Genomic DNA, 24,576 nt, shown 5'->3' with positions numbered 1-24,576 from the left:
TGTGTAACTTCAAAACCAAATAGCCGGGAAGCATCCTGATCCGACCCGCAAACAACTTCAGCGCCTCCTCCCGCTCTGAAACCTGAGCCGGCCAGCGGAGGAGACTCATCTCAGCCCGCTTTGTGTGCGCCAGCTTTCCCTTTCAATCACCAACTGTGGGTGTGGAGCACAGGTAAGATGGTGATACGGTAAATTGAGGGATCGGCTTCATCTTCCACTCGTCAAGCCGGTAGAACAGCCGGGTCTTTAGACTTTGAGGCGCTGGCGTCCGTGCGCTCTGATGAGGTGACGAGAATCATCAATTCAATCAATCAATCAAGGTACAGTCTTGCAGTGTTTATTGCATGCAAAGAAATCAGCATGGCCTTAACTGATTCATGATATACAGATACATGTAGGCAATGTGACAGTTTGGCTGAGCACACCGGTCAGCAATGAAGGGGCCACAGTCTTTTCAGACTTTCCTCTTTTACTCTTTACACTATTATATTCTTGTCTTTTTAGAGATGTAAACTAAGTAGGTTTGTGTATTCATGCTTGCAAACCAGCTTGCCTTGAATTAGCCCTGATGCATTTCCAACGAAATGAAAAGGAAAACTATTCACATAGTTGTAAGACGCATTGTACTAAAATCATGTAAGTAAATCTACACAGGGTAAGCAGACAGAGGAATAACTGGTTGTCATAGATGGAAAACATTTAAATATGTCACATTGTGTTTTGCTTTTAAAAGTAAGTAAAGCACATTATTTTTTTGATAAAACTATTTAAATAAAAAGGAAAAAAAGCTAAGCAGTACTGGTAGATATCTGATGCTGTGACCCTTTATGAACCTGCATGTGAGAACAACACCTGGGTTTGGATTCAGAAATCACAAGAGAGGAATTATGCACGCAACGCAACACACACACACACACACACACCTAAACACAGATGCATAAACAAGGACATATTCATACATCCATCTACACAGATGCATTTTTTCACACGAGCGCACACACACAGACACACACTCTCTGGACGTCCGCTGTGCCTCGCAGAACTCCCATCTGTGGAACCAGCAGTCCAGCTTGGTCTTAATGAGAAATAATGAGCCTTCCCTAAAGAACAACAGCTTGGATGGATTTCACCTCCACTTCAGATTTGATCACAGCGGCACGGACACGAGTTCCTTCTCCAAGTTACTAAATCCATTTGTTTCAACTCAAAATAACAAAATATTTTCCTTCCAACACTTTGGAAGATCACTGACTGTTGGCACATAAGCGTCTTAATGTATCTAACTCACATCAAATATTATGGTCCTCGCTTCTGGTTGTAGAAAATGTTACAAAGAAATGTGGTTCAGTACGATGGCTAATGAGGAGGTGATTTACCCACCATCCCCTCCATGGAGATATAAGAAGAAAGAAAAAACATTCTAAGTAGAATCTATTCGGCCCTTTTGAGCACAGAGCGGCATTAGCGGGAGCTCAAAGGGGAACAAAACTTCCTTCAAAGTTTGATCGTTTTTTCAAATGAATCACAGAAAGAATGGAATTTCTAAACCTCCGACAGCTGGCATAGCTGTCAGCAAAAAATCTAACTGTCTGTGTGTGTGTGTGTGTGTGTGTGTGTGTGTGTGTGTGTGTGTGTGTGTGTGTGTGCGTGTGTGTGTGCGTTGGGTTGGATAAAGAGCACCAGGCATCATGTCAGGGTATCCAATTGGCTTTGAACGGTTTCAAGCTGGAAGAAAGAAGAGAGAAGAGTTGAGTTTTTGGAGAAAAAAACACAAAAAGTACACAAAAGAAAACCGCACTAACACACACACAATATCATGCAATGGCACAAACAAATAACGGACCTGGTTGTAGAAGTCGAGAAGCTCCTGGTGGTTAAAATCAAGGAAGACATTTTCCTGCACCTGCAGAGGGGGAGAGAGAGAGAGAGAGAGAGAGAGGGAGAGAGGGAGAGAGAGAGAGAGAGAGAGAGAGAGAGAGAGAGAGAGAGGGGGGAGAGAGGGAGAGAGAGAGAGAGACATGTGAGCGAGGGTAAAAATGAACGTTGCGTATGAAAGTAAATGACCAAGACTTGTTCTGTGGGCCTCCTTGTGCTTGTGTCATTAATTATTGCTGTTCTCTCGCCGGTGCGTACCGCCCTCGTAAGTCGGATCCATCAGTGTTTAAAAATACGCCCGAGGCAAAGTCCCTGTCCGCAGACCCGTCTCCATCTCTGCACTCTGGAGTCCGGCTGCATCGTACAGGACGCAGCGCGATGACCAACACACAAGAACACATGCAGTAACCTGCAGACCACGCAATGCCATATAGAAATCAACGTCCCGCACGCAACAGGGCGGAAGCTGTTGTACTGCTCGCTACTTCACGACCAATTAAAAACAGCCGCAGTGAAGGTCGTCGGATGGAGCGGTGCGATTGGTTCGGCGTATACGGAAATACACAAGCTAATGGGTTTCTGATGCACCTGGAGAAAAGTGAAGAGACCATTTAAAAAAAAAGGTATGCAGAGAAAGCGCCGGTTGTCCTTCGTCGTTGTGTGCCGACTCCTCGGTTCACCTGGGAGCCGGCGGTTGGTCCCCCCCCCTCTCTGAAAAGACAGCAGGCCTCACTAACTGTCGAGGGAAAAGTGCCAAGCGGCAAGAAACCGAGAGCAGCCCGGCCCGCTATCATCATTACCATCGGACCTGACAATAACCCCCCCCACCATGAGTGGGCGTAATGGAGATACACTTTATCGCACCCATCATTGAGAAAAGAGCTGCAATATGTGAAAGGCTTTCTGGGTAACCCAGAGTAGGGAGGGGGGGGGGGGATTCTTGTACCCGGCTGAAGTGCACTCTGGGCCGTGGGGGCGAATGTTGATAAAAGAACTGAACAGCTGGAAAGAAAGCACGACAAGACTCACGACAACAAATGACAGAAATCTGCGCTGAAAGACACTAAAAGCACGAGCTGTCTGACTGTACAGCCCCCCGCCCCCCCCCCCCCCCCCGGCCCCCCCGTGCTGCTTAGAGACCAAACGGGGCTTTAGGGCTTGAGACGACATGCGACTGGCTGGCTGAGTGTGTGGGGGGAGGCCGTGTGTCACAGCAAATTAATGGCAGAGATGTCAATTAGAAGCAGCGTTGTGTGTGCGTGAAGGAGAGCGCGAATGGGAAGATGTCTGCGCACAGAACGAGGAGAACGCAGGACGGCCGGCAGGTAATCAAACCACCTATGAAAGTATTGTGCGACACGAAGAGGGCGTCCATCAGAGTGTCCGTCTACGAGACGATGGTTCACCTCTCAGAGCAAACGGAAAAAAACGGGTGTGTGACGCCACACAACGGCACCGGCCTCGGTCTCAGCTCATAGACACACACAACTTGGCGGCCGCATCCTAAACGAGGTCAATCCGGCGCTGCATAATCAGCTGTTTGGGTTTCGTCTGTCTTCGGTGCGCTCGGGTCAAATAGCCGAGTTGAAAGAAGAAAACAAACGTACGTCAGCCTGCCGAGCTGTCTGATGAGGAGATGAGACGAAAAGGGAGGCGGGCAACCGCCAATGCCGGCTGGGAAGTATGATGTCAATCAAAACTAAGCTATGATGAAGACAACACACTGTTCTGTTCTGACAAGGGTTTCCAGGTACGGGTGTGTATGCGTGTTTGTGTGCGTGTGAGGAACGGTGAAACGCGGTTTTGTCTTGGGAACATATGCACAAGGGCGTAAGTGTGTGTATGTATGTGTATGTGTGTGTGTGTGTGTGTGTGTGTGTGTGTGTGTGTGTGTGTGTGTGTGTGTGTGCGTTTGGCCCATCCCATTGTTCCTCAGGGATGAGATTTTACCAGGCAGTTACCCAACAAGGCTCTGACAGATCTAGGCTAAGACTAATGGGGATAGAATGCATCATCCTCATCATCACAGCTCTAGACCTACAGAACGCACACACACACACACACACACACACACACACACACACACACACACGTCTCCTCTGACTCGGTGCCAAAATGCTGTGTGTCAAGATGCAGAAAACAGGATGACCTCATGACGATAATGATGAATTGACTTGCATCTGGTGTTCCATATGCGGCTACATGTTGGAGCGCGTTATTGCGATATAGGCTGCGCACTACGGGAGCGCCGACGCGTGGGGGAGAATACACTGACTAAAGCTAAACCCATTTCTACCAACGTTTCCTTCCATATGTTCAATATGACAAAATGTGGGCCCCCCTGTAAGACGCTTCCCACAAGGTTACTTGTACATTTCCACACGAAAAGGAGCCAACAAAGTCACACAGGGAATTTTAAACCAAGTTTAACAAAAGTCAGAAAAATGTCCTGCTTCCACTGTGGCTAATTACCCTCCCTGGAGTTGTGTAATAATAGTTCAGTCAAGGTACAAATTGGTCCCACACTAGATGCATTGTGCCCTTTTAGGTGTCATTTCTGGCTCACAAAAAGGGGCAAATAATGAAATATCAGAGGTAGAAAGGATTTATCTTACTTCTATGAAATCCTTCACACTCCCAATAGGCCGTTTTTTCTTCCCATCCAGAGCCTATTGAAGACACAAAATCTCTTTGTTTTCTGCACTATGAAGGACTACTGGGTGGACAATATGGTTTTTTTATTCACAGATTTCAGATTCAGCGGCATATTGATACGAGAAACAAAAATGGTGTATAAAACCAAATCTCAAGTGCATTTTTTTTAAAATCACACATTCAACAAGCTGTGCTTTTAACCCATCAAGTGGTTCCTGGTGTCAGTGGTGTCCGTTTATATAAGACCGCATGTGCAGGGCATGGAGCGCCGGTATTTTCATACCACATGAAATGAACGCGGCGCGCTGGATGCACAAATCCACTCTCCATCAATTATTTGCCTCGGTGCAATAACGAAAATCTCGGATTTGATATACTTGTCAGAGGAGGGGTTTTTTTTGTCCCTGAGTGCTTTAAAGGCAAGTAAGAAACTCAACAAAAAGCGCAGGAAGGGGAATAAAAATGAGGGAAAGGGATTGACAAAAGCAGCGAGGGGACGGGAGAGAAAGGTGGAAGAGAGAAGAGCAGCAAAGTGAAGGGTGAGGAGGAGAGGGAGGAGAACGGGGAGCTTAAGCAAAGGAATGAGGAAAACTGTCTTAACCCAAAGGAGCTTTCATTGGAACAAACAAGCCAACGCATCTCAAACAACAAGCTGTAAAGAATTCACTCAGAGGAAAAGAGTGCGTCTCATATACACAATATATAATATCACAATGACAACAAAGCCGTCTGTAAATTCGCAGAGAGAGGAGGAGGAGGAGATGGGGAAAGGAACATGCACGATGCAGACAGACCTCAGGTGGAGGGAACAGTGCCAGCTGAGTGCTCGGGTGGAGGAGTTCACTCCGCTGAACGCGGATGAACTAGAGTCATTTGGAAAGACGGGAAGGCGCGAGGATCAGCGTCTGAGAACTGCTGAGTGATCGTCTTTCATCTGGTTACATCTGATGTCATTTTTCTATTCTCTTACTCTTAATTCTACACCTTTTTTTCCCCTCTTTATATAATGTCCTCACTGGCTTTTATAAACCGTGTTTTTCTTTTTCCTGTAAAAAACATGACAATTACATTACAATTTCAAAGTGTGTGTTCAATTCATGACTTTTTACTGACATGTTTCTTCGTCCCAAGAGTGTCAGTGTTCATACGTTTCCTGTTGACGCCCTCTTTTAGACTACCGATAGTTCTCTTTTAAGTAAATGCCACGTGCCGTCTTAAGTGGGTGTGTTACTTTTAGGTAGCAATTCAGAGATAGAAAAGCACTGAAGACCAAATACCGAAAAATCCTGTGTATATTTACAAATCAACATTTATTTATTCCAACTTTTTGCCTCCTGGTGCCAGGGCCTCTGCTGGTGAACGGCTAACTGGTGCATTGGCATGGATGGCATCAGCTTCCCACCTTGCACTTGTGGCCTTTCAGAGACAAGTGCTATTCCTCAGTGCTACAGTTGCAATCAAAATTATTCAACCCCCCATTGCACATTAGGTTTATTGGTAGAACACATAAATACCTGGTCTGGCTAGAGTGACATACTAAAAACTGAAGGGTTCCATGCCCGGACTCCAAGACGCACACCACTACTGACCCATCAGCACAAGAAAAGTCGGCTCCAATATGCTGAAAACCATATAAATAAGCCACCGAAGTTTTGGAATTCTGTTCTGTGGAGCGATGAGACAAAACTAGAACTATTCGGGCCTATGGATCAGCGCTATGTCTGGAGGAAGAAGAATGAAGCATATGCTGAAAAGAACACCCTGTCTACAGTGAAGCCTGGCGGTGGCTCAGTGATGCTCTGGGGCTGCTTTGCTGCCTCCGGCACTGAAAAAACGGCATGCCGTCTGTGATGAAGCTGAAACTTGGGCGTCATTGGACCTTCCAACAGGACAATGATCCCAAGCATACCTCAAAGTCCACCAAGGCTTGGTTTCAGAAGAAGAAATGGAAGATTCTAGAGTGGCCGTCACAGTCGCCTGACTTGAACCCCATCAAAAATCTCTGGTGGGATTTGAAGAAGGCGGTTGCAAAACGCAAAGAAAATTACTGAACTGGAGGCCATTGCCCGTGAGGAATGTGCTAAGATTCCTCAGGAACGCTGTCAGAAGCTGGTGTCTGGCTATGCATCACGTTTGCAGCAGGTCATGACAGCAAAGGGTGATCTACTAAGTACTGAAGATGCTTGTCATGAAGGGGTTGAATCATTTTGAGACTGCAGTAAATTCATTAAAGTCATTAAAAGTAGAATTTTGTGTTGAATTTGGACAAACCCTTTGTAATATTAGTTTCATTAAACTACTTAAACAATTATTGTGTCATTTGTTTTTTGCAAACAGCTGAGAAATTGTATATTTTGCCAATAAGCCTAATGTGCAATGGGGGGTTGAATAATTTTGATTGCAACTGTATACATCTTTGTGCCCATGTGGACGACCTGGAGCCCGTCACCGCATACAGAAATGATGTCACATTCACAGGTCTTAATTAGCGGAAAGAAACGGTAAACGCTGCGAAAGAAGGAAAAAAAAAAGAACAGCACGGCACCATGTGCTGTTAGTAATTAAACAAAGTGTTCATTTAGCTTTTACGCCTCGCCATGTATACAGCTTGGCTTCACTATCAGCAGAAACGCTGCCAAAATATGCATCGATTTCAGCAGTAAATAAAATGAGGATGAGATATATGCCACCACAACAAGCAGTTAGCGCCAAGGAATGCCGAAAATGAGTTGCGATTCATCCCCGTGTGACTAAAACTAATAAATACGAGGCCCTTTAAATGTTCAGAATAAAAACGCATCGTCTTGCTTCTCTGCTCATCTCGGCACACCAGCAGCACAGCATTAACTCGGCATCGAAGAAAGAGCAGCCGTACTGCCGCGCTGTGCACAGCCTACGCTGCACCGCAGGCCCGCTGTGCCTCTGCTTCAATACTTGGCTTCCCCCGACCGAGAGTTCTTTGGCGGTTTGTCCGATAGGCCCGGCCGTTGACCTTTGCCCGACGGAGCAAAAAGAAAACCTGGACAGTGAAAGACAGTCGGCCGGCACCGCAGGCCGAGCAAACATCCCCATCCCTCACCACGACTTCTTCTTCTCACTCTTCCTGGCTGCTTAACTGCAATTCGGCCTTTACCACATTTCCCTGCAATAATTCGTAAAACAAAACGAGCGCTTCCCATGGGTACACGTGGTTTACGAGAGCCAGATGACTGAGTGACTGCTGGGTCTATCTTTCTATCTGGTCTATCAACAGGTTGACGGCTCCCGTCTGTCAGTCTGTTGGACCACGGCAACCCTAAAATATGTGTCAGTTAGCTCACAGTGCGTGCGTGCGTTGCCAGCATATCCTCCTCTCTGTCCCTGAGCCAGCGCTCATTCCTGCCCCAGCTGCATTCTGACATGTTGCAGAGGGACGATAAGTGGTGGTTGCTGCATGAAGACATGAGGAGGGTTGTCTGTCACCGGGGCACAAAGACGCAGCGCAGACACGAACGGGTGATCATGTGGAATAAGGCGGCGCCATTAAAGAAAAACACATCCCTCCTGAGCTGAGGAGAGATTAACTTGTTTTTCATCACTCAATCGTGTTGCCGTTTTGGTCCGAAGTTGAGTTAACAACCACGAGAGCCCACACATCTGTAAATACGTGTATCGCAGAGGAGCGTCTGGTGTGCTTGACGTTGCACATGATCGCGTTGGTATGTTTGTTCAGCGGTCTGTCGCTAAAATCAGATTCTGAGAACCGCAGCTGTGCTGTCAAAACACTCTTCTAATGTCTCAATAAAGATGTTTTCTTGTTCGTTGCGGGGCTACAGGTGTGCTGCCTCCGCCTGTCGAACGTCTCTTCTCTCCATCTGTCTGAGACTCATCAGCACTGTCGAGGTTCTAAGCCGCCTGGAGGAACCGGGATGACGTGGAGAGCGGTCCAGGAGGTTCCCCTCAGGAGAGGAACGGATGCTGAACTGGCCAAGCGGTGCGCTAAGTTCAGTTATTGGGGCGTTACACAACTAATACATACAACTCGTGGATGACGTAATGAGGCAATTACAGTACGGTGACTACTGACCCTCAGCAACACAATCTATTAGAGGCAGCATCTGTCAGACTGCGCTGGCGATTCCCGTTGCAAGTTATCTGACAGGCTATTACGAGTGTGCACACACAGTGCAGACTATTAGCCGTCGGACTGGCTTAGTGTAAACTGTGAAGAACTGGCATCCGAGTGGTCGGTCGTGGGTGTAATGAGACTCCTCCTGAACTTCCGCTGGGCACTGCATGTCTTCTCAGGAGCAACGCGGAGGTTTTGGGCTATTTCGCCCCCCCCCCGGTTAGAACTGTGGGATTGAATTGATTTTTCTTGTGATTTCTAACCCTTTCACACAAGCAGAAAACTTACATAGCAGAGAAATGGAAATATGGAAATCTACATTTACATATTTTTCCATAAGCAAATTTTAAGATATCCACAAAATTACCATTTTGCATTTCAATGACTTTTTTACCTTGAATCTTTGAAGAAAACAGTGTTTTCTTCCCAATCCTCCACAATGAACATAGAATTAATTAGAAGAAAAAGCGCATCAAAACATCCGCTTACAAACCCTCGCATTCTCGGGTGGTATAAACCAACGTACATTAAATAACATATCATTGTTGCTGTGGTTACCACTTTTCTTTAATTCATCCTTATTCTTTGATTGTTTCCAGCGGAGGCAGGCAAAGTTTTCTTCAAAAATTAGAGGTGACAACCAGCCGGTTTGGGGTTGAAGCACTTTTAATCTACTGAGATCGCAAGATAGAAGAAGCCCTTCGTGAGCTGGAGGAGCCGGAGATGAGATTTGTCTTGTCAATTCTCAGAATGTTTTTCACCCCAGAGATCAGCCCTCTACGTTTAACTGTATCTGTAGAAAGAGAAGATGCGACGGCCAGAGATTTACAATCAAGAGAGGGTGACTTGCTCCAAAAGTCACCTTTAGCCGTCGTGGAGGAGTAAAGATTGTATTTCCTCTGCTTCCTGCACAGCGATGCAGTGTACAGCAGCTCATCAATTCCATCACCCAAAGTGCAGCATGTTTGATCGGGGTTTCCCTCTGGAGGGGTAACATGTATCTCTGAACAACACCACTGCCCCTTAACGCTGGATTAACACCCTTAATAGCATATGCTTTTTCTTTTATCAACTATACCAGCCCACAGAACGCAGCTCCTCCCATGCGTCTGCACAGCACTTCAGTAGCTTTACACAAAACTGCAGCAAAAGAAATCAATAGTTCAAAAAGACAAGAAAGTTTAATCTTCCCAAGACCCTTGAAAGCCCCCGTTCACACACAGGCCGTAGGAGCCCCACACGCATTGTGCACCAGTGCTGAAAGGGGGGCACCGTGGACCGGCCTCCACATCCCCGGCAGCGCCCTGCAGCCGCCGCACAGTGACAGACACGGAACCTCGAGACGTCAGCCATTCCCCAAAAAGCCTGTCGACTGCAACACATAAGAGCTGTCAAACCCAAACACTGGAAGCTGTCAATCACCTCGGGTATTTATACCAGAAATCAGCACAGACAAATATGTGCACACACAGGCCGACACAAAACACACACACACACACACACACACACACACACACACACACACACACACACACACACACACACACACACGCAGAGTCCTTTTCTCCCAAATATATTAAGGGAAGGGATGAAAAGATGTTTTCCAAACCGCTCTCTGACTTGCTGCGACATGCAAGAAGTGACATGATGGAAAACCCTTCTTGTCCAGCAAGAGGCCCACGTGTCACTCAGTCCTTCTAATTTCAACGATTTGAGGAAAACACTTTGAGCGGGCCTGTTACATTCAATCCGTTTGAATATTTACACCTCGTAACTTCAGCTCTCTTTTTTCAACCGGCCTTTTGATATTGCTCTTATTCTATCTCAACTCTGAAAGCCGCAGGAGTAAATAATAGCAGGATTGGACTGTAGGGAGAACGGGTGGGAACTTTGACAACAACCAAAAGAAAAACAAGGCAGGCAAAAACAAACAAACCAGGCTTTTGCTTTTTTTTGTGTGTGGAGCCGGGCTGAAAGGAGGCAGCGGGTTTCAGGCCTGACAGGTTGAATTCCTGAAAACACACACACACACACACACACACACACACACACACACACACACACACACACACACACACACACACACACACACACACACACACACACACACACACACACACACACACACACACTCACACTCACACTCCTAAGGCTGCACATGTTCTGTCCACTCGGCACGTATATACACAAGCATGCAGTTTCATAGGCCCACACATCCCACTACACAAACAAAAAAACAAAAGGTAATTGGCAGGCTATGCACGCAAGAGAGAGTCTTTATACTAGATGGATTTTTTTTCCACGTAATTATAAATGTAATTTAGATTGAGTATAAAAGCAGTTCATTTCAAATGATGAGGTTGTTTGGTTCAGTTCACATTTGTTTCACAGTCGGGATGTCAGCCTCTTCTTTTGTTATATTTATTACTTTTAGCTTGATAATGAAATAGTACATCCATTACTTTTAGTCATATATTTGAACAGCATATTCATTCATTTAGCCAACTATTTTAACAATATATATATACATTAATATTGGTACTATGTGTAACCATTTTATTACTTTTGTGTTCAAATTATTTAGTTTTATATTTTACTTTTAGCTAACAATGTTCAGTACATTCATTACTTTTTGCCTACTGATCAATATGTAAATACATTTCAGCAAGATAATTACAACTCTTTCAACTCTACATGTGTTGCTAGTAGCGATTAAACCACGTTAAAGGTTCATCCATTCATTAAAGCTGCCTATTTGAATTTCTCTGCTCACTTGCTAATTCGTTTTCATGTACTCTCAATTGCAACATGTGATGTTAATAAGTCTCACTTAGATGATGGCGAGCCAACTGGTTATTGCACATGTAGACCTATAATTAATTAGTTGAGCTTCATAAAAGACACAAGCATTAACGGCTCCTGTCCCCCACGCACACAAAATGCTATGATGGGTGACAAAACCACTGCGTGTCTCTTCCTGCTGTGGTGGTTGTCCCCGTCCCTCCCCTATCTAGTCCCCGTCTCTTGTGGGCAAGACGCATCGTCCTCTCTCGATGTTTTATTCCTTTTCCTGTATCTCTGTGACTCTGCCTGAGCTCCGGCACGTCTCCCCTCGCATTAAGTGACGCCTCGTTATGAACACCCCCTCAGTGAGCTGTCCAGTGGAGTGACATTTATTAAGAGTCAGCCGTGCCTGCGCTCTCCCTGCCTCTCTCCGCATCCGCAGCACGAATACAGAGAAACCAATTAGGTGAGGAGCAGGGCTCATGTCTACATGCTCAGAGAGGAGAGGCCACAGACACCTAAACAAATACAGCAGATGGGGGGCGGCTGCAGGAGAGGAGAGAGCTGTATCCCTGTAATAGCGTAGCTCCTCCTAAGGAAACACGCACGTTTTGACACTGGCCACACTGCATGAAATCTGATGGAAAATGCTGTTGAAGACAAAGATCTGGCTTATTTACGTCATTTCAACTGAGCGGATTCCTGTAGCCAGGGAGCCGCCATGTTGGATTGAAGTCGTTGCAGCGCTTTGAGCTGGTCAACATATAACCGTAGCCTTACGTGGGTAAGAGAAGGCGACGGCGTTACTGAAGAGGCGACGAGACATCGCAAGCACCTTTTTTCGCAGTTGGTATGTGAAGAAATTGCTGCGCCAGCAAAGAATGTCACGCTGCAATTGATTAGAGCGGCAAACTACTCAGTAGATCATCTTAACCTGGTTGTGCTCAGCACGCGGCGCCCTAATCCAAGGCATTCATCACACTTTGACACCCCACACAGTCAAATTGTGCCGCAAACTCTCACACAGCGATGATGAGGCTCGACATCTCGCAGCAGCAGGAGGAGGAGGAGGAGGTGGTGGTGGTGGTGGTGGTGGTGGTGGTGAGGCTAAACAAATAACATCCTCCAGCCGGGCTGAATAGGTGGTTATTTTGCCTATTGGTCACCTGTGTCCTCTCGGTGCAGTTTGAGTGTGTGCGTGTCTGTCCATAATTTGTTTGTGTGCATGTATTGTCCATCCACCTCCGCAATTAGAATCCACCACATCCTGTGTTGTGGTTGGGGACAATGGGGACATAACTAGGCTTCCACCGGAGAGCACCGCTCCCACATCCGCCTCTCGAATCTCCTCATGGTGTGCAGCAAGACACAGTACGACACAAACGCGATGATGATCAAGATGTGAGGAATCCATTCATAGATTAATCGTTTGCAGGAGACGGGAGGACAGTGAGAATGAATCTTTGCTTTTCATTCGTGAGCCTCTGTTCTGGAAGGGCTCCATGTTGACTCACCGCAGAACTTAATGGAGCTACAAGGTTCGTTTAGTATGTCGCATCTGGTAGGAAAGACTACCGTATGGAGCACAGGAGGTCTGCTGCATGTGAACGGTGAGAAACTGCTCACCAAAACATGCCACTCAGCCGCCCCCCCGGACAAGGAAGAAACGCTGTCATTATTGGCACCAGTCATTTGTAGATAAAGTCACTTGGAAAACATTTGCGAAAGCTGGTCTTCAGATTCCACGTCAGGGCGGCAGATTTTTCACAGTGATCATTGGCAGAAGTTGACAGACCAGTCAGATCACCCAGTAATTAAAGATCTCTGCAGAGGGGGGAACTAGCGTGACCAGAAAACACAACACAACACTTAAACGGGTTCAGTAAAAGTGGTACTAGAGGCATAAAAACAAAAAGAGTTTATTTATTTAGTGATGGTGAACATGTGTGCAAAACAAGTTTCCCTGAAAATTAGGAACAGATGATATTTGAAATATATAATTTATATATATTTATTTAAGCAATAAAGTATGAGAGGCTGTACTTTGTCGTCCAATAATGTAATAGTTTGGGGGCGTTGTTAGGCAGCCCTCGTTACATTATTGAAGATTAAGTACCTTATTGCTTTTATAATACGGTTACCAGCGAAATGATAAATAGTAAGTAAATAGCTGCCGTTCAGCACAAAATAGTATTAGCCTCCAAACCTTTGTATCGCATTTCAGTAGTCTAGAGAGAAATAGTCCCATACGTGCACATAAACAGCATCGGGTCTCCTTGCAAGATCTCGCAGCATCTCATTCATTCACATCGCTCATGACGTGCACCGTAATTGTTGTAAGTTATATATTAAAAAATACCTCTTCACATCAGACCTTTTGACTAATGATATCAGGAAAGACACACTAGCATAACAGTACAAGTTCCAGTCCATTGAAGTTAAACACAGGGACCCGGATGGTTACACCTGTACAACACAGGTTATGTGAAGGTTAACTAAAACGGTTTGCTGTGAAAACTGTCCAACGGTATTTGCAGATTACAGAGTGTGATGAAAGGCAACACGGACACAAAGGAAGAGAGTCAGACAGACGGCAGCGGTGAGTCTGAGGGAACAGGGTGGCCTTTACCAGAGGGGTCATTCGTCAGGTCATTAGGTTTCCAAGTTAATGAAATAATAGAATAATAAAGAATCTCTCTGTACCGTCCAACACAGAGGGTGGTTGTTTTCTGTGTGGAGTCTCCACTTTCACCCCCACCCCACCCTCATCCCGCCCCCACACACACACACACGCGTGCACTTTTTGTCTCTGTGTCCGTCCTTCTCTTGCACACACACACACACACAGCTGACCGTCTCTAGGTGGGCGAGGGTGGGATTTTCACACGCCTCGCTCCCCAGAGCCCATTCAGTACAGTACGCAGCATGGCAGCAGGACACGCTCACAAAGCTGGGATTGTCTGCACCCAGTGGGCCACTCACTGAACTAGATTGACTGGAGCACACTGGAGCACGGATGTAGATAGAAACACAGGCTCACTGCATGAACACACACACACACTCAGCATCCAGTGGGTATTTCTCAGGAGAAAGGGCCTCTCAGAAGTCCACTCCTGTTGAGAAGAACACACGGATGACAGAGTCACCATCTGATTAACTTCTTGACTAACTAGCTGACTGACTCATCATAAAAACAGGAGTCTCCCAATCTCACTGCGGGTAATCAGAGTTTGGACTCACTCAATCAGTAGAACCTTTACAGAGCTTAGCGGGCTCGGCTTTGATCCAAAGCGTTACCGTATAAGCATTACTTTTATCGACGATGCAGTTAAGCTTTTGCTCTCACAAATGCACTTTGATGCAGGTTCAGCTGCTCCACTTCAATTCCCCTCCTGCTTTTTAGCAGTTAATTCATAAATAATACCCAAAGCCGCTATTCAGCGACTTTACAGAAATATACATTTCAAAGTCGCAGAATATTCTCTCAATATTCTGTCTTGCTTATTTTATCAAGCATGCCAGTCATACAGTGGCCTCCCCCCTTTCTCCCGTCAGCGTGCATTGTTTCGGGGGTGATTTCACCGTGCGGAAAGAAACGCGGCCAATTCAGAAACAGTCCGATTTCATTTGTAGGAGCTTTCCGTGCTTTATATCCTTTAAATGGGCAAACACGCTGCACTTTCGAGAGTTCTCGCAGGCTTCTCCTTTTTGTTGACCCGAGAACATCCAGGGTGTCTCTCTTTCTAATTCACTCCCTGTCTTCCTCCTCTCTTTCAAGTTCTATGTCAGCCAACAGCGGCGGTTCAGTCTCAAAACACAAAGCTTTTGTCGAGTACGTTTTCTTCTGCCCTCACTGAGTGGTTTTGTTGCACAGCGACGCACCAAACTACACACACTTACAGTGAAGGGTGATGAAAGCAGTTGGCCTTAAAAGCATTTACGGGGAGCAAAGAAGAGACTGAAACCAGCAATGGAGCACACGTTCAACGTTTGCCATTACGGAGAACAAGAGTTATATCCTCAAATTTAATTAATAGAAGCAACACTGATAAAAACTCCGGCTGTGCTGCATAGACGGTGGAGCAATAGTTTCAGGTTTTCTTCATTTTCAGGCAGGCTGGGTACTAAATCAAGTCTCACAATGGCAGATTACGACCGGGTCTTTTAACTGTTTCGTGCAATGACCTCGTTGCAAAGCAAAGTTGTCCCTGAATTGACTCTTAAATAAGTCAACGCTGTGGCTTGTATTTGACACCGAGCTAAAAGCTAAAAGCAGTATTTGCTAGCTAGCGAGGATGCTACGGCCCTCCGCTGGATATAAAAAGCTTCCTAAAAAAGCCACCACAGTCTGAAGAACAGTTTTTGGCATTGCTTCCGCACTTTTGAATATATACTGTTATTCAGTGCAAACTTGGCTCTCCAATTTGGGCCGAATCTGGTTCACATCTTGAAGGGGTGCGTGCACGGCTTCAGTGGCAGCACGATAACATCTGCGCCAGTCAGCGGGCTCCGTGAGTTAAACGACTACGACTGGGACCACCGCCACATCCTTCACGCTAGCCTCTCGCTGCTAAGCAGCGCAAACCTTAACCAAAAACACACTCGTGCAAGTATTGAGCCGGAAAAAGAACACGCACGCACACAACCATATTTCATGAGGGTTGCAGGGCGTTGGGGAGCTTTTTTGTGGTGCCAGTGACACATGCGGACCTCTATGACAAATGCTCTGACCCATTCTTCTCCTCCCTCTGGTTCGAACTTCTCTCTAGCGAGGTAGAACGACATTATTATTCAACCGCACGGGAGTCTCTCGCTCTGCTCCCGAGGGAAATATGACAGCTCCTCAAGCCGTCTCCCCCGACTGTGGTCAGTGACAAACAGAGTCTGGATCTGATCGGCCTCCTATCCGGCATGTCTGCAATGCGTCATCCGCCATGTGCTGCGGTTGCCCGTTTCTCCATTGCCTTACATCCCATCAGCCTAAACCAATATGAGAGGAATAACGGCCTCACCCATCGATTTGATGCATTGCCATTACCTCGTTTCAGTAAGTGCTTATGGTGCTGGTGGATTACGACAGAAATCAATCATTGCAGCTCTTCTTTCATGAGTATTTTAGTTTGTAGTTTTAATAAGCACCATTTCATCAGTTCAGGTGGACTCAATGTCGTGGTCACGTTTTCCACTAATAACTCCGGGATGAATCACGGACACTTTCCTCATCATCTAAAGGCCTCAAGATACTTGATGTTTGGCACCAATGGAGTCAGAAACAACTGTGCGTACAACACATCTTCATTCAGCACATTTTAATCATGTTCTGGACAAATACAATATACCAAAGCGGAACTCACCTTTTTGAACAAACAAAGAAAGGAAGTCATGCAGAGGTCATTTTTGGCTGATTAAACCTCTCCGTACGGGGCGGTGGAGGTAAGCCGTGTAGGCCATTAAAGCATCGCCTCCATCCAAGCCATCCTGCAGCCACATAAACTGGACAACAAAGAAGAACTGGCCGGGCCCATTACTGTTTCATTGAAGTATGAACCTGAGAACTTGTAACAAAACCTTGAGTCTTTGATGTCGAGCAAGATATTAAAGACCTGTGTGAGACAAAACTCACCATCTAAACAGGGATCCCAAGGTTTCAGCCTGTGTGGTGGATTTGTGTGCAATGGGAGCAGCAGAGTGCAGGATGGGTATATTTGTTTGATTCCCTCCCTGCAAGCCTCCCACTTGTATCTAACACACTTCCAAAAAAAAAAAAAAACCCTGCATCTCTTAAGCTCCTACCGGCATTTTCCACTCAATCATGCAGTTTTATCACTGTGTTACTGCGAGATCCACAAGGAGATCTGCATCGATGGAGAGTTCACCTGGATAAGAAAGCGGGCCCGATGCCGCCTTAACGTCAGCGTGAACTCGTCTCCCATCACCAGGTCGTATTCCGCGGACGGCGGAGGAGATTTCGCTGAAAAGGAGAAGCGGCCCACGAGTAAAGAGTATACGAACGCGCTGCGCAGCAGAGAATACCGGACAAAGAGACAAAGACAGAGCGAGGACGGGGGAGGAGGATGCGAGAAGAAACAAGAGATGGGAGGAGAGGGGACAAAGACAGAAGCCTAAAGACGAGCCATTTTGGGAGTGAAGGAAGCGCGTTAATCCGCTCCATAGTCATGTATGTGGTCTGTGGGAGTGGCAGGGGCTGGGCTGCCCTAGATACATGCAAAATGAATAAAGCCATAATATCCTTTGATAGGGAGTCTTTGAAAAAGTGTTGAGCTCCAAGCAGCATCTGCTCCCACTTTTAATCTGGCTGGGGTGTTCCTCTAATTCCAGCCGAGCATTATCGTCATCAGCAGGCGTTTCGGGATCCGGGGACGTGACATGATCGACGGGACGTACTAATTCGGTGGAGAATAATGTCAATAATCCCCCGTTAATTCAATTTCTCAGTTTGCATAGCCTGCGCCGTTGAGGTGCGGCGAGCAGCACCTGAAAAACAAAGCTAATGATTTTGATGAATAATAAAGCAGCTCTGTAGAAGTGATTATTCTCTCTCTCTCTCCAACAATCTGTCCTATGTGGCCTATTTAGTTCAACCAACATCCAGCATCTGAGGACGACCAGACCTCAAAGTGTGCGAAGCCTCTCCCCGCGCTCGTCATTACCACGTTTGTTTATCCACTCGCTCCCTCAGAGGAACACCCAGCCTTGTTAAGGAAGGGGAAAGAAAGCTTTTAAAAGTGGGAAATGCGGCGTAGATTTCGGTGCGGGTTCCCAAGACGCCGCCACGCGGGCGCACTACCGAGCTATTTCCATAATGGTAGCTTAACAGGAGCTAGCCGGACGATCGAGGTGCACGGCGGCCTCATTAAGGCATTCGCTCAGGAACAGATTAGCGCTTCATTAACATACAGAGAGAAGCGGGTGTGGGGGGGGGAATTACGGCTCTCTGTTCCACAGTCTAAAAGGCATGCGAGACCGGCGGCAGAGATAAGTGGTGGGGAAAAGATTGACTTAATTTGAGGGAAAGATAAAAATCGATGTACGGTATAAAATGTGTTATTAGTGCATCCTGAACGTCTCCGGAGGTTCTGCACCGGGCTTTCTTCCCCTTTGCGTCACGCTTTCTTTCACTCTCCTACATTCTCATTGGGTTATACGAACATGTCATTTTCACTATGTCTCGCCATAAAAGAAGGAACCTCTGCATGCGTAAGTGTGTCTCCTCTCTACACTCTGTGCACCGTTCAACAAATCTACTTGACAGCTAGCTTGCAGGGGTCCACGTGACGAGCAGCTTCCCAGGTCGGTGCGAATTGGACTCTTCGATATTAATAAACTCCAAAGAACAAGTGCAGCAACGGGGGCCGAGCGCCGGGCTCTGAGGACCGAGTCCAGCATGCTGTCAGCACGCAGCGGGTCTTGTACGGTACGACGTATCCGTAAAAAGTATTTCGTAAGACCTGCTCTGTATGAAGCAGATGGGGACAGACCTGCTATTGAGATTATTTAAGATAAAGGTTTTTTAGGGGAGGCGGGTGGAGGGGGTATTTTGTCCAGTGCGGAGACTCATGCTGAAAATAAAGAAGTTGGGAATCAGCTGGCCGTTGGGAAGAAGTCCCATTCCCACCAACATCAACAAGACGCCCCCGCCGCTAATTAGCCGGATGCTAAAGGGTAAAAAGACCTCGGAGGACAGCGTGATACACAATGGACTGGCTTTTTTTTTTTTAAACAATAACCTCCTCAAAATACATCAAGAATGTCCTTCCAGACAATGGCTTGATTTTCATTTAACTCCACTCTGTCCGTTCACACTCAAAAAGTCAAAGATCAAGAGAGATTTAAAAAAAAGACCAACAAAGCCTGTGAGAAAAACTGTGATTAGTGATTCTTCAGCTTAATTCTGCAAATGCGAGTGGACATTGTGTGCAACTAATCCTAGCAGACCTCCTGCAGGCCTGCCCTGCACCTCGCCGTGTCCCAACCATTGACTCAGAATCTGACTAACATTTAGATTTATTGGGCCTGATTAGTGAAACTACCTGTCATAAGAAGGCAGAAATATCCTGACTCTGACTACAAAACCTCAAACTCAACACGTAGAAGTGTTTTATTAGAAAAGCTACCTGTAATAAGGCAATTCGATGAGGGAGAAATGAACCTTACTCACCTCTAACTTATGTCCAAATGTTTCTAGCCTCTACTTAACTCAATAGTTTGACCTTTATGAGCTGTTTAATTGGGGAGGGACATGACATCACCTTGTGCCTTATTAGCATTTAACATTGGGGTGACTTCAACTCCTTCTACTTATATACCTGGATTTTGCATGATCAAAAAAAACAAACTGTTCTGTTCTAATTAGCCAACCAGCCATAGGAATCTGAGTACACTCCCAAGAACCCTGAACCTCGTCTGTGCCCCCTGCTGCTATCTGAGGATACAGTTATCCTCCTAAAGTCAAACAACACGTTGTCCCCCTCTGCCTCGTATGCCGCTGACACCTTGTCATTCTATTTTCTGGGCTCTGTGGAAAAGCAGATTACCTAAAGGTTGGCGGGGTTATTAATCCTACACAGTCTGAGGCCACTTTGGTCAGGAGGCCCAGACTGAACAATGCGCTCCGGGTTAATGAGTCGTGCTTCATTCAAAGAAACAAATCTGCAATCAAACTCTGTGAACTTGAGCTCACCGAGGCCACATAAACCTCGCGGATAAGACGCGTGACACTGGGAAATCACCATTTTGTTTTCAGGCTTCCCCGGAAATGTATCCGTGGTTATCCTGGTATGTAAAACCCGGTATCCCAGTAATGTATCCCGGTTTGTAAAAAACAGGTTTTTACACAAGACGAAAGGTCAAACACAAGATAAATGCTTGGAGGAAAGTTTATAGCTTTAGTGGCCCATCTACTTGTTGGACATCTACAACACTTTTCACTCTGTGAGGCGTAAAGAACCATTTACAATGACTATAAAAACAAAGCTGCCAGTGTAACATTTTAACTCATTATTTTAAAGTGAAAAGGAATAACCAGCAGATCAGGAAAGAGCATGATTTTGGGAGTCACGTTATTCTGCTGCAGAGAAACTCATACGTCCCTTTGAGGCATTAAGAACGCACTAAACTGTGAAATTACCAAAACCTTTCAGATGAAAAAAAAACAGCTCTCATCTCCCTTTAGAATTTAGCATTATTTTCTTTTCTTTAATCAGCCTTTATTTGTCAATGAGTTTACAGTGTTGTGGATTTTTTTTTTAACAAAAAGACTTTGTGTTGTGATATAATGTGACCAAGTAGAAAAGTAATTTAGAGTAAGAGGCATATTTTAACTTAAAATATGCCTCTTACTTTAATGTGTGACATTCCAACCAACGCTTTTGGGGGGGAAAGCGTGACAATACAACGTTTTAGTTGCAACTAGGTCAAGTGACGATCAACTCTCAGATAAAAAAAGAAAATGTCGTCTGACATTACTATTTATTATCTGTGAAAAACACAATATTTTAAGAAAGCATCAGCATTTGTATGCATTTCTAGCGAGAAGTATGCGTTATATTTTCATAATCTTCTATCAGAGAATGTAGAAGACCTTCCGTTTATTAGTTTCTAGTGACGTCATTGCAAGGCGATGTACATGAACGGGCCGAAATAAAACGTAGTATTGTCACGATTTTGGGGGGAAAGCGTGAGAATACCACGTTCCACGACGTAGTTATTACACGTTTTGCTGTGAGACTGGGTTGGACATTCTCTACTCGTCTTTTCTCTCGTGTACCTGTACAGAATAGTGGTACGGCTGTAGGTAGGATTAGATAGCAAGTGAACCATACAGACAGCGGGAACACTGAATTCCAGCATAATGAGCCCACCCTGCGCTGTGAGCTTCAGTCACATGTGAAACGATCACCTCTCGTTGGCCTGCAGGAGGTCTCGGGAGTCAACCACCGAGCTGTAAATTGAAACAAAGGCCGACTTGTAATTTTGTCTATTATTACAGAGTTACAGGTTACAGTTGAGACATTTCTGGAAATCCACTTTCCACTAATCGCCCTCCCAGCGTTAACACGTGGCGCCGGGAGCGGCAGCCATTTCTTCTTCTAACTCGGGGAGCATGTCATCCTCATTTTATCAATATTCTGTCCAACAGCAGGACTACAATTAAAAGTCGCTTGTACAAACGAAAGGCCGTAAGCAATCGTTGTCTACGGTCCTTCATTCCTGAAACAGAGTCCAACCCTGTGAAATAACATTGCAGAAAGAACTCATCGCAATGCAGATTCCTTTTCGGTCTTTCAACATCTCACAGAGGGAGGGGAAAGGGGATGTGACAGCTTTGATTGTACTTTGAAAGTGTAAACAAAGCAAAGAAACAGAAGAATGGGGAGAGGGGGGGGGGGGGGGGGGGGGTGGAGAAGAAGCTTCAGGCGTCATCCAGATTCCACAGCTCTCCTTTAGTCTTCCATGACCAAATCAAAACATACCCGGTGTCTCTTTGTCGACCCTCGGCGGCCCCTCCCCCTGCCGCTCCACCCGTCCATCACGCCGGGGTTTTCTAAACCCACCGCTCGCTCGCCCGCTCTCTCACGTCCCATGCACACAGTGACACTGGCGCCGCCTCCGTCGCCACCTTCGACCCCGTCACCGTTTCCTCGACCGGGTCGACCGTTATTTTTTAGTCGCGCTTTCCCAGTCGCAGGTCAAAGAAGCGCTTTCTGCGGCGGGGAGATCGTCGACCAGCGAGAGAGGGGCGAGGTTTGACGTCTCTCTCTCAAAAACGGGTGTCTTCTCAACCTGATTGCCTCGCTAAAAATGCATTTCCAAGCTGAGCTCAGCACATTTAGCTGCAGGGGGGGGTGGGTTTGAACTTGAAAACAAAGTGGCGCCCACGTTAATAATACCACTCTATCCCATTCGATACAGGAACGCAGACGAAACCCTCGGCCTAATAGCCACAGACGAGACTGAAATGTGCCTGTGGAAAGAATTAACTACTTTTCAAACAAATTGGTGAGAGCGATGAACCCTCAGAAAGGTGATGTGTGTGTGCGTGGGAGGTGGGGGAGGTGGGGCGGTGGGGGGTTAACCGTGTCCCTTTGAGGGCTTCTCCCATCCCTGCTGTGACTAACAGGATCGTGGGGATTTTCTGACGTAACGGCAGAGAGAGAGGAAACTTTGTCGGGGAGCCACTGCCAAAAGGCAGGGGAGTTTTTTTAAATTTTCATTTTATTTATACACCCATACCCCACCTTCCTCCCTTCTTCTTCTTCCTCCTCCTACTCACAAACCTATCTCTTCCCCCCCCCCCGCTCTGCACACCAATGTGTCTTTTCCCAGAGTCTTATCGAGGCTTCGCAGGTCTACAGGCAAGGCTGCGGAGGAGCTCCTGTCAACCCCCCTCTCTCTCTCTGCTATCAGCCCCGTGGCAGTCACAATGAGGCTGACATGCATCCTCCAGCAAGCACATCCACAGCGATGGAAGTACACACACGCTCACAGGTTTATCAAGCCCAAACAAAAGTCTTGCTTTAAACCGGAGTCACTTTCCTTCAGGGCTGTGGCAAAAAAGAGAAATTGTGCTTAATGGACATAATTGTAGAAACGCTTTATGAAAACTGTCAGGAGGAAGCAGACCAGTAAATAGAGACGGCATGAAGCTCACGGCGAGCTGACAGCTTATTCTAATAAGACGCTCAACAGAATCTAAATCCTTTGCAGGCGGTGAAAGGCAATGCAAATGAAGTGCATTTATTGCCAAAGTGATCTGAAGCCGTGAATGACGATAACGTTGAGGTCGGCTCCCTTCTGTTCTGTCAGACGCAGAATGTGCATTTGTTCATCACGCTCACGCAAACAATCATAATATTTCCCTCCATATCACCACCTTTTTCCAATTGCGTTTCCCTGGTTCCGCTCCTGTCACGTCATGGCCGACTGTCCTGTTTATCACTGCCAGGCGAGGAGCGCTCATTGAAAAACAGAGACGCGTGTTCATTCTTATAGAGCCACATGAGTCACATCGTGACACCAAAATAAAATATACTTAAGAAAACTTAAACCTAAGTGTGCATCTCTGGAAGGGCGGCGGGGGGTAGTGTGACACAAGACGCCGGCTGTTTGGTTCTTTGTCCATTGTTCTCTAAGGCTGTGCAGGTGTGTTAAGCAGACAGGCGACCTGAATCAGCCCCGTTGTTTTAACTGCTGTCCCGCCAGGAGTCAAACACACACAAACACCGGAGTAACTTGGGGTTTGTTCGAAGTTGTGATCTGAGGTGAAAAAATCTATCTGCAAAACCACTTACTGAGCAGGTGTGTCTGTTTGCATGTGTCTGTGGGAGTTTGGAAGGAGGAAAAAGGTGGGGGCGCTGAGGCATGACGGAGAAACCCAATTCCGCATATTAAAACGACTGCACCCAAATGAGCTCGGGCCTGGCAGAAGGCTTCTGAGTGGTGCGGAGCGAGCAAGCCAAAAAGATCCGCCAGGGTCGTCTATCTATATCGCACCGGCGTGAAAGCTCCCCGTCACTGACGCCGCTTAATATGAAGCTAACATTTGTGCCACGTGTGAAATCATTGAAGACTCCGGACGAGGTTCGCTTCTCCTTTGGGGAAATCCGTCCTCTTCATCCGACCCGTCCCAGCTAATGAGAAGCAGCAGGCGCTGGCAGAGCGGCACCAAGTGACCAATCGTGCTTCCTCAGTCAAGGGCAACAGCAGGGGGATTTTCCCAACATCCAAAGGTTTTTAGGATTCGAAGGAGAGAAACCATGCAAATGCAGGAGGAACAGGATCGGTTCCACAGAACGACGGCAGAGGGTGAAGTTCTGCGGGGATTTCACACTTTTCTTCCTCTGTTTGTCTTGCTTTTGCCTTTTTATCCACCGAGCCTGAGCGGCGGGCCCTTATTTTAAACCTCACAAATCAAGTTCAGACTGCTAATAGGAGATGGCAGAATTCACATCTTTGGGGTTTACTTCTCAGATGAAAACATCAATGTACTGAGGAAAATATTGCCTCGGTGTATCGGAGCGTGTGGCATTTACCTCCGTTAACCTTTGTTTTCGTGGAATTTTCCCTGCACAGCTGCAGGCAAAGTGAAATCGCAGCTGTTTTACATAACGCAGAGTCCAGCTGTCCTGACGTAC

At 46.4% G+C, this 24,576-nt stretch overlaps 1 protein-coding gene across 1 annotated transcript in view; it reads right to left on the bottom strand.

Moving 5' to 3' along the window:
- Window positions 1-321: 321 nt before the first annotated feature.
- The window catches only part of commd10 (COMM domain containing 10), a 47,315-nt gene continuing 23,060 nt past the window's right edge, over window positions 322-24,576 (bottom strand). The window contains exons 6-7 of the mRNA XM_040196196.2: window positions 1,844-1,903; window positions 322-1,725 (exon numbers count right to left, since the gene is read on the bottom strand). Coding sequence (XP_040052130.2) covers window positions 1,687-1,725; window positions 1,844-1,903 — 99 coding nt within the window. The 3' untranslated portion in view covers window positions 322-1,686. The remainder of the gene's footprint in view (window positions 1,726-1,843; window positions 1,904-24,576) is intronic.

The sequence above is a fragment of the Gasterosteus aculeatus genome, chromosome 13, assembly GCF_964276395.1.
Source record: "Gasterosteus aculeatus chromosome 13, fGasAcu3.hap1.1, whole genome shotgun sequence".
NCBI classification, from domain to species: Eukaryota; Metazoa; Chordata; class Actinopteri; order Perciformes; family Gasterosteidae; genus Gasterosteus; species Gasterosteus aculeatus.
Note: the sequence above shows the minus strand (reverse complement) of the source record. Positions and strands in the feature narration are given on the sequence as shown.